Source organism: Bombus vancouverensis, unplaced genomic scaffold (assembly GCF_051014615.1).
Source record: "Bombus vancouverensis nearcticus unplaced genomic scaffold, iyBomVanc1_principal scaffold0045, whole genome shotgun sequence".
NCBI lineage: Eukaryota > Metazoa > Arthropoda > Insecta > Hymenoptera > Apidae > Bombus > Bombus vancouverensis.
In genome coordinates this window covers 430,261-441,532 of record NW_027468936.1, presented here as the reverse complement: position 1 = coordinate 441,532, position 11,272 = coordinate 430,261, and the positions used below count along the sequence as shown (strand labels likewise).

At 32.8% G+C, this 11,272-nt stretch overlaps 1 protein-coding gene and 1 long non-coding RNA gene across 3 annotated transcripts; both read right to left on the bottom strand.

The window, feature by feature from the left end:
- Window positions 1-1,514: 1,514 nt before the first annotated feature.
- Window positions 1,515-3,617, bottom strand: LOC143304648 (uncharacterized). 2 transcript variants are annotated; one of them, XR_013061316.1, is made up of 6 exons: window positions 3,059-3,279; window positions 2,751-2,846; window positions 2,396-2,674; window positions 2,052-2,320; window positions 1,872-1,968; window positions 1,515-1,709 (listed from the first exon to the last, which is right to left on the bottom strand). It is a non-coding gene; the product is annotated as an uncharacterized LOC143304648 (long non-coding RNA). The 2 variants fall into 2 exon arrangements; XR_013061317.1 differs by having other exon boundaries at window positions 1,872-1,962; window positions 2,751-3,617.
- A 1,273-nt stretch (window positions 3,618-4,890) lies between these two features.
- Window positions 4,891-5,836, bottom strand: LOC143304647 (venom serine protease Bi-VSP-like). The gene is made up of 4 exons (XM_076627150.1): window positions 5,647-5,836; window positions 5,380-5,577; window positions 5,110-5,205; window positions 4,891-5,038 (listed from the first exon to the last, which is right to left on the bottom strand). Exons 1-3 carry the CDS (start codon window positions 5,663-5,665, stop codon window positions 5,126-5,128), a joined length of 297 nt encoding a protein of 98 aa, XP_076483265.1. The 5' UTR covers window positions 5,666-5,836; the 3' UTR covers window positions 4,891-5,038; window positions 5,110-5,125.
- Between the last annotated feature and the right edge of the window lie 5,436 nt (window positions 5,837-11,272).

The following is an 11,272-nucleotide window of genomic DNA, read 5'->3' as shown; positions in this document are numbered from 1 at the left end:
TTTAGCGCTAATTAGTTAGAATGTAACAAGTGGTGTACCAGAATTGAGATAATTAAGCCACACGAACAATCTTATTTAGATCTTTTTAATTTTTTAATTCTCTTTTGCTCTAATACTTCGTAAAATTAATCTTCATTAGCTACTACACTTCATAGAATAACAAGAGATAATTTTTCTTATATAACGTTTCATTCATAAAATCTATCATTAAAGTATATCTTCATAAAAATATCATTCCATACTAACGGTATATTTGGTGTCATACGAGATAACAGTTACCAGTGATGACATATGTAACTTTATAAAGATATCTCGTTTTATTATATATTAAAAGAATGTACTCATTGCTGCTATATTTCAGATGAAAAAAAGGAGGCAACGATTTTACAGTAAAATCGTTCGTTTACAACTGATTCATTTACATTTCATGATAATACTGTGCATTCTGAATATGCTATGATTTGGTTTAAAATAATAAATAGTCCATTCTTGCATACTATTGCTCCAGCTTTACTTGTATTTTCGATATTGGTATAAATAGAAAGACAATTAATGTCGTTCGAGTCTATTTTCGGATCATTTATATTACGTTTAATCCATATAGTTATTATATGAGACATAGTATCGTAAAATTTGAAAGAATAAAACGTTCGTACAGGAAGTACATTTTATAAGAACTCCAACAAATCTGCGTGTGCACCTAAAATACAAACTGATAGTGATTGTTCATAAGTTTATATAGATTATCTAATGTCAATCGAAGGTATCAATTCTTTTTCTCCATAAGAGTACTTTTTCATTTATATGTGTTCAAAAATACATGTGTTCAACCGTGAAGCATATGTCACCTACAACGAAAAAGAGTTTTCCTATACTTAATATTTCCTTTATATACCTATGAAAGTCTATTCTTCGCGTAGTATGAAATTATGAATAAATCTGGAATATTGTTCAATCTGAAAAGAAAAATAACTTATTGACATCATTCATTGATACGAGATTCAGAATGTTTGTTTTGTCTTGCAGAGAAAGAAGGCAGCCCTTTCTTTTAATGTGAAATAGAAAGCGAAAATTTGAAAACGGATTTTTTGGAAATTTACTTGCAAATATCGTTTTCAATATCGTGATTTTCTTCCCAATGGTACTGTACTTTCAAATTTTCCAGTATCCCTCTAAAAACAAAAACTCGAACCTCGTTATCATTAACATAGGCATTACAAGGAAGAGAAGTATTAGAAAGCAGCTCCTTTTTATTATGGATTTCTTTATAATCGTGTAAATAAGAAATTCCGGAAATTTTTTCCTCAAGAATTTAATTCTTGTGTTTTGATTGATAATTATTACACTGCATACTAACTTTTCGCATACTGTTCGCGTCTAACAATTTCCTAATAATAACTACTTCAAAATTACATATGTTCTTGCACGAATTCAAAAGTACGTATGATACAATTACAATTCATTCTAAAATAATAATTATTTAAAGATATTAAGATACTAATTAAACGTTTCACTATATTTCAAAATCTGGAACAACAAATTTTTATTTATAAAAAATGAAACTGTGTTTACATATTCTTTGTCATGATGCTATTTCTTATTACCATGTCGACATTTTTTAAAATTCATTTTGTTATCTCTACGCAATATGTAAATTCATATACTGCTTAATATTTTTTACATATTATCCATCCACCGCATGATATCTCCTGAAAAATCAAAATATTAATGTTATATTATTACAATGCTTCTTAAATTTCAATTTTTGACAAATTTGAAATCCAATATATTTTGCACAATTATTATTTATCAAAAAATTCTAAGTTAGTAACTTTCTTTTCAAATGGCAAATAACATATACTTTGACTTACCTGTAACTTTTTGCTCCTAATCATCATTTCCTCTTATAGAACATCATTATTGTTCTTATAATTACTACCAGTGTCATAGATATTGTAGTGGCTACAACTGAATTAATAGAAAATGATAAATAACTGTGTATAACACTAACACATAACTGTGTATAACAATGACACATAACTTTTACTTACATATCAGTCGATAAGGGATTACTGTGATATCCTGTTGATGTTTCTTAAGGCACTTGATTAGGTGTGATACGGTATCATTCCTTATGGTATACTGTAGATAAGTATTTTAGAAAATGACAAGAATAAATCTAAATTATTCAGAGGTTCCAGTTTCGGCTTAGACATAAATACAGGACCATTTGCAAAGAAGAAAGGGTGCGTTTCTACAGCCTCGTTATAGTAACCATGAATACCAATCTCTGAATTACTGGTTAGTAAACATAAATATCCTATAAAATTTAATATATTTCGTTAATTTTTAATACATACATGAGTTAGTAGTTCTAAATTATGAATCATCCTACCTGTGATATTACACTTTTCCTTATAATATCATCACTCAAGTGAACAACATTAAGATCATGTAAACCATGTCATCCTATCTTACTGTGAAGATACTTAGTTATGTTATCTAACATTATAAAAATATCATCAAATTCAAGTCCTTTTATTCACATCACATGGCCACGACGATCTGGTTCTTCGTTATATAATGTTCTAAAATTTGTCGTACATATAGGATGTACAAACCGTGATATCAAGGTATCAGTTCTTCCTTCCCAAGGGACAGTTTCATTAAAATTCTGATAGAATTAAAAATTAATTATTAATATTCTAACAATCATATATGTTAAATACATTATAATCAACGATATATACCTGAGCGAATGTAGGGGTGATTCCTTGATAATTATAAATGTCATCAGCCCACATCATTGTGCCACTTCTTTGTACTCCAGCCTCTAGATTAACAGCCTAAACAAACATACAAAATTTTATAGAAGCTGTACAAAATATAGTATATACGCGCAATATTGAAGCGTTCAAGGGGATATAAAGGTAATGTACATCACATACACTTGTACTCTCATGCAACAAAATACAATTAGATTTAATAGTATAAGCTCTTTTATTCATCATAATAGATTGGAAATTTAAGTGTCTTACGAGGGTGAGTAAAAAGTTACCCGCTCTGTCGGTGTAGAATTTATTTTAAGCAATTGTCAAAAAAGACATACATCATTTTTTGACATAATCACTCAATTTCTGTATACACTTTGTCCATTTGCTGAAAGACCTTCGTATTTTCTCATTAAAAAATGTTTTGGGCTGAGCTGCGAACCACGAATGCATCGTCGTCTTCACCTTTTCATCAGCTTTTTCGGCATCCATCTCGCACAAACTTTTTAAAACCCAAATCTGTCGTGCACTATTGCATAAGCAGAGCCGTGGCTGATTTGCAAATGATTTGCCACATTATCCAGCTTCACTCGTCTATTCCATAGAGCATAAGTTCATGAGCACGTTCAATGTTGTCATCATGGATGTGGACGGGTTTCCAGCTGTTTTTTCATAACACTTCTGCGATCTTCTTTGAACTTTTGTGCCCATTCAAACACACTTCGTGACAAAACACTTTCTCCATAATGTGCATTAAATCTTTGATAAATATAGGCATCAAACATAACCTCCGACCACAAGAAACGAATCACAGCATCCTGCACTGTTTTCCTGCAAATCACCATTGCAAAGCGCCATTACTCGCGCAACGGTCACAAACGAATTGACGTAACACAATGAAACCTACGCAGCAGCACTGAACAGATATTGACGTCATACGAAGAGTGCAGATGTATCAATACGGTCGACAGAAGTTTTAACTATCTGGAGTGCGGATAAATTTTTACCGAGAGTCGTATAGGAATCTATAATCTGTAAGTACACCTTTGGCTGAATGGAAATTTCTCTTACATATAGTCAAAAATGCAGAAACAGTGTATTGAATTGGAAAGTGATAAAAAATAAGTGAAGTTTCGAGGTTGCATGTGATTGCATGAGTACACAGGACGTTTTTAGCGAATAAAAAATAATTTTGAAAGACACGAGACTTATCTTGTATTTCATGTACTCTCTGTGTCCGAATTTCCAGAAGCTCTCTATCTTATGAAGTGTTTTAGATTAGCCGGAAAATTTTGTATGTACATACAAGAAGTATATGATCTAAGTGGAATATTCCATTATTCTCTTGATACAACAGAAACGAAATTTACAGAACTTCTCAGAAAGTTGGTTTATTATTACCAAATTAATAGAATTAATATACGTTTATCATCTTTACATACCTAAGTCGTGGAGGTTTATCGTGCGTAAAAAATTAGTGTCGTTTCAAAGTTACATTTCGTACATTTTAAGCCTATAATTTGTAACGTACAAAACAATGTAAATTTGAGCTGTTTCTTATCTCCTCAATAAGAAAATCCAACTTTACGTTTTTTACACAATGATGTTTATGGAACAGTAATATCATATTATTGCATCGCTTGGAGAATGAAGTCAAGGTACGATGTGACCCTAGTGTAAACGCTGGGATACCCAGCTGTGTCGCACTTATAAGCATAAGACACAATACCTATTAAATACGAGGTTCATTCATGTTGTATCAGCAGTGGTCCGCCGCGGTCAGCCTGAAAGGATCGTTAAATTTTTAATCAAAGATACTGAAATATATCGATCGAATTGTATTGAAATTATACTTATATACAGTAATAATCTTCTATTGATTTGTGTATTGAAATACTCCAATTTATAATGTACATGTTATATGTATTTTGAGCAAAACTAAGATTAGAAGGAAATTAGATTAAATACCATAATGAGGTGTGAGAAGTGGGCAAAACTATTGAATTGTGTTTATCTATTATTTCTAATGTTTAAGACGTCGATTTGATGTTAATTCGAATTGACGTGTCTTCAGATACCGTATAGTTTGTAGTAACTCTGTAACTTAATTACCGTACAAGAATCCTCTCTACCCTGAGCATGTTCGGCGCATATTATATCCTCAGTGATATCAGGTGCATTAGGAAATTTGGAATAAGCTATTTTGCATTCGGCATTCTTAATCACTGGCATTTGTACTTCCATTAATGCATTACGTCGTGGTCGTCCTACGAAGAAAATAAGAAAGATATTTAAGACTGGAACTGTTTAATTTTATTATAAAATTGATATCACTTACTATATCTTAATGCTCCTCATCCAGCAACAAGGGGGTTATAGCCGACGAAGTTGCTCTTTCGTAGGGGCTCCTTTGTACAAATGGGATATACGTACCCTGAAAAATAAAAAAATAAATGAAAATGCAGGAAACGAATGACCAAAAGTATAAGAAAGAATTGTACACGCTTTATGACACAATATATGTGTACAGTAAGAAATTTCAGGATATGATACTTCAGTAATACTCAATAGCATATATATATATATATATATATATTTGAGGACTTACTCGAAAATGGCACCTCCTCCACCAATCTAAGAATGGCAATATTATGATTGTGTATGTTTTCTATTCCATCCATATGTGCACAATGTGCTGCGGTCAAAACATGCCTAGCCGATATCAGGGAACCTCCGCACTTCCATAGTGGTTTGTCTGGGTTTCGGGGATTACGAAAACCTAATGCAGCGATCCATGGCCAAGCGCCTAAAATGCAATAGTCAGTTGTGAATATACATAATTTTTTCTCACATAATGAGTAACAACGATTATTACCTATTCGATATTCGATCATACAGCAGACGATAAGTATATACGTACAAATACTCTGAAATAGAGATTTGATAAAGACAGAAATTAAATTTTTATTCCAGTGGAATACAAATTATTAAATAATTCTATATAATTTCTATTTGAACTATACCGAACTATAAAGTTCAAACGTGTAATTTCTGCCCTAACAGTTTTTGATCTCTATCCATATTATTACTCCTATATCAATTTTTTATTTCAAGCAAAAAGATACTCTTCCTAACATGAAGTAAAAGAAAGAAATAATTCAAGTTAATAAGTAAAGTTACTACCGATAAAATCATAGCATTATTATTTAGTCTAATTGAAATGTACATTGATGTGCTGTTTAATGCCTTTAAAGTTCATTCTTTGCAGTAAATGGCTTATTATTAATCGGAAAGAAAGACATAAAACGTACCAAGTTCAGCTGGTTTACCATCGACCACCCTGGTATGAGAGACGTTGCTAAAACCACAGTATGGTGGTCGCAAAGCCTTATACTTATACACAGTTTTTATTAAAATTTCTCTCTTCTCTTTGTTTGGATCGTTCGGACAGCAAACGATCGTAACATTGCCCTGGTATCTGCACACTGATCGTCTATAAAAATCGGTGGCTGTACGGTACTGTATCTGCCATATTTCTTGCAGAGGTTTACATTTTCTGTAGTCAAGGCACCTGCCTTCTTGATTGTCCGGTGTGGTACATGCTGGATCAAACAATTTTAAAACATTTATACAGTTCAAAGATGCGTAAGAAAGCGACACCGATTACTCAACTTTCGAAGTAAAAAGCCGATCAAGTCCACCGGATTGCCCTACAGACACGTATTAATCCGTAAGAGTTAGTCATCATGTTGATAATAATTATCTAAAGAAACTCACGTGAAAATATAAAATTTTAATTGTTATATTAATAATTTAATTATAATTTAATAATAATAATTTAATTTAAAATGAGTGAGGGCTAGGAGATCATCTGGATCGGTGGAGATAGGAGTTAGCGGGCGGGAATTGAGGACTGCTTCTATTTCTATGATAAGAATATTACGGTGTTAAGCTCATATGTTTCTGTTTCTCCACTCGCGCTGCGCCATAATATCCTTTGATATTTCCGATCCTCTGGTCGTACGAGGAATTGCCGATACATTTTCTCGATGTCGCCAGTGAGTACGTACTGATGAGCGCGGAATCTAATTAATATACAAAATAAATTGTGAATTGATTCGAGAATATAGGATTTCCCCATTTTCATGATTATCGTAATTTTTGTATAAATATATTTTTTAACATACTAATAATTAGGTACTTATAAATTAGTATTATCAATTATTTTGCATTTATAATTCCGCCTCTAGTATAAGTGTTAATTGAAAACTAACTTTATGTTTCAAAAAGTACTAGCAAAGTCGTTGAGTAACAAGCCACTGATGCTAACACAAATAGCATTGTCGTAATTAAATATTTCTAAATATTCATTTTTCATTTTGAACCTGTAGAAACAATTTATTATATATACTATTAGCTAAGTAATTGCATATTTAATTAAGTCGAAATATAAAACTTAGTTATTTTAATAATTTAAAAAATAAAAAACTGACAAACATTTCAATTTAATTTATGGTTGGAACAAAAGACAGTTATTTTTCATTAATTGAAATATTGCAATGCAGAGTACTTTCCAAAATACGCCGAGAGTATTCCTGGTGGTGAAACGAGCGTTGCTTCATCGAACGCAGCTAAAGAAAACAACATCTATGTAGTTGGTGGTACGATGCCTGAAATAGAGGGCGATAAATTGTACAATACCTGTACTATTTGGGGTCCCGATGGAACTTTGATAGCAAGACACCGAAAGGTAAGTAATATATTCCTTTATGGCTTTGAATTTGAAAATATTGGGGTGAAGAAAGTGACTCTATCTAGGAATAATTTAGGAATATACATATGTACATACGTATACTATAACCAATTCTATAATTTACGGTTTATAAAATACGTTATGATACGGGAAACGCCCATTTTTGTTGTAATGTGTTTGTTGTTGTATAAATTTTTCACATACTTAAAATATTATTATACTTATTTTTTCTCCTTTTTAAACATTATTAAATGATAAGATTTTTTAATAAAAGAAAGTGATAAAAACGCTGTCAGTTATTAAATAAAAAGTAATTGAAGTTTAGGAGTTGGTAACTTTGATATTAAATTACAAAAGTTGCAGCAATAGAATTAGCGACTACATTTTTATGTTATTAGGTACATCTATTCGACATCGACATTCCTAATAAGATTACTTTTCGAGAGAGTGATTCACTCAGTCCTGGTAACTCCCTAACGACGTTCGATGTGGAGGGCTGCAAAATAGGTATTGGCATTTGCTATGATATTAGATTCGAGGAAATGGCACGCATTTATCGGAACAAAGGTACAGTAACTTAATCGATCAATACTTAACTAGCAAAAAATTAAATATCTTTCTTAAATATATTCTATATAAAATTAATATAATCTGTAACTCTGTATAAAAAGAAGCTTAATTTAAAAAACCAGTATATTTGCTGAAAATGAAACAAATAAAAGAATTAAAAGCACAATAAGAGGACTGTCCTCGCATATTCAGAAATGATGGAATGTGAACCGTGCAACTACGAAGTTAATTGGTATTCGGTGGCTTCATATTTCCTGCTTCTCCGGGTTAGGTTGCCAAATGCTGATATATCCAGCGGCATTCAATATGACCACTGGACCACTGCACTGGTCATTACTTCAGCGTTTCAGAGCGAATGATAATCAATTATACGTTGCCTGCATATCACCGGCTCGTGTTCCTTAAGCAAGTTACGTCGCATGGGGACATACACAGTTGACCAATCCCTGGGGAAAGATTCTTTACGATTTGGAAACTCAAGAGAATATGGCAGTCACCGATATCGGTAATTTACAGCTTAAAATTAAAAGCGAGAGATCCATGATGTAATTAATTTGTAGTCTCGTTAATTTATCGATTTAGCCATCTTCCTCTGTATTTGTTGAATTTATTAGTAAGCATTACTTATTACTTCGTATGTTTCTTTTTTCTATCAGATGTAAAAGTTGTTGAGGAAGTAAGGGCTCAGATACCTACATTTTCTCAGAGACGTACAGATTTGTACGACACTGTCTGTAAGAAGGAGTAACTCTACACTAAAACAGAAAATGTTTTTTTATAATATTTCTACTACCATATCCTTTTTTTGTGAATTATTACTAATTTCTTATCATTTGTACTAAATGAATGACTCAATTAAGAAAACCAAAACGTTATAAATAATAATCTGTATATCTTGTGTATCAACATGTAATTGGATATTATAATAATATAGGAATGCTATAATAATATAGGATAATAATATAGGAAAATAATAATATAGAAAAACACACATGCTTTTAAACACCTTTAATATCGATCACATAAATTGTTATAATTCACAATGATTACGCATACATAAAAGACCCCTTGATAGTAAAATTTGCGATCAAAAGGCAATTACGTATCGTTTAACAACATTTAATTTATAACACCTTTTAAACATTTAGACAGATTAACACATAACACTTCTTATATATAAACATCAATTCGAAGTTATCAGCTTGGAGAAATTGGTCGATTAATACCTGTAGATTGTCTGTCTCGATGAAAGACTTAAAGAGAGCAAAAACATGATAATGCCGCTAATATAATATTCCTTCTTTCTTGTATCTGTCTGCCTCTCAGGTCGTTTTACTAATTACAATAAGTAATTTCGACTTCTTTGCGCTCTCTTTTAACGCATTCGAGACCGAAAGAAATTCATATCAGTCAGTAGGCAAGGGTATAATATACATATTTTATATATAACTTATGTTGTTACGCCGCCTAAAACATCTGCACGCCAGCCCGCGCGACCGGACAACAACCGACCTGCGTAACGTCACTTCGACCCTCAATAAACCTAAGGGCCCACCATAACTTTCACTTTCCTGTATTGTTTCGCCATGTGTCGTCAATCCGTTTGTCCTGAAGAATTTCTTAAGCCTAAAAGTATTTTCGACGCACATCTGGTTTTTTAGAGAGGTCCTTGGGTTTATTAGTCGCACTTAAAACACGGAGAAAGCGGGTATGCACCCATGAGGAAAATCCGAATAGCCCTGTAATAGAACAAGCTAGTTTTCTCACGCACACAGTCATCTATCCACCACGATGGTAGGAGACTCCCTACTCATCCCTTCGAGCAGTAATGCAGGTCATGACCAATCGACACCTCGGTTCGTTACCCTCACTTTTCCTAACGAAATTGGGAACAACGAATCCGCGTTCTTTAGGCACAGGGGCACACCCACGCCGAACTTTTCTTCCGTATTAAAAAAAGAGCGACAGTCAGTCTAAAAACTAACGCCTAACGCGGCAGTCTGCACATAGCGCGAGAGTCGCATACTTCCCGCAAATCTTTGTCGGTTCTCGGTGTGGTCGAACATACATCTTCTCTCCTAAATACATCATAGTGCTAAGTCCATTAATACACTAATTTCCAGTATAAGAGCCCTGCTCTAGCGCACATATCTATCGCATCGTCGTGCGACAAGTTGTTAACTATTTATTTCGGCATCAGTGTAGTCTAAGTGTTGGACATATATAATTTATAACTCTGTGAATCACAGGGTTATACAAACTCAATCACCCCTTATTATCTCAACGGAAATCAGGGGATCGATCAATTCGTGGTGTCGACTGCTACAGTCGTAACGGGGATTTACGACCCCCGTTGACGTCTCTCCTCGCGATTACGTCTCCCCGCAATTGGTCGAAATTACATATGTAGTAACGTATATATCATGTTAATTTCATATTTTCTTCAATATAGAATTATTATATATATATATATATATATATATATATATATATATATATATATACATAATACATTACATAATATATGTACATAATACATTATAGAATAACATAGTATATAATTTTATATTTTAAAAATATGAAGCATACTATTTAAGATTGTCATCGATTTAAAATCAAAGTATGAAAAGGATACCCTGGAGAGAGTAAAACACAGAATCATTCCAACTAAACATTCAGATCGTACCGACACCTAGGTATCGTCTTACAATTAAATCTCGGTCTCGAATGGATTAAAATGAAATACATACTTGCAGCTTCAACATCTTCAATATCGAGGAGATTCAAACTTTACAAATAAATGTAAATTGCGATGTAAAACAAAGCGATGTAAAAAGGGAAAAAGGAGGAAAGAAGGAACAGGGAAGCAAAGAGAAGAAACGAATTTTTCATTTTCTCGAAACTGGATCAAGTTTCAGACTGCTCGCCAAAGAGTCTGTAGCTAACGAGACAAGATTAGACAAACCACGCTTTAAAATTCCCACAGAACTATAATAATCCTCGAAATCAATACGATTCGTCGATCCATCGCCTGATTAAAAAATGAGATAGGATGAAGCTCACTAGTCGGCCTTTGAACTTTCAATAGCGCTTACGGCTCGTATACTCTAGTTTGAATGCTACAATGTAAGCCAAGTCAGCTGTAACTAGCGTTCGCGTGATTGTCGCTATCTATTAT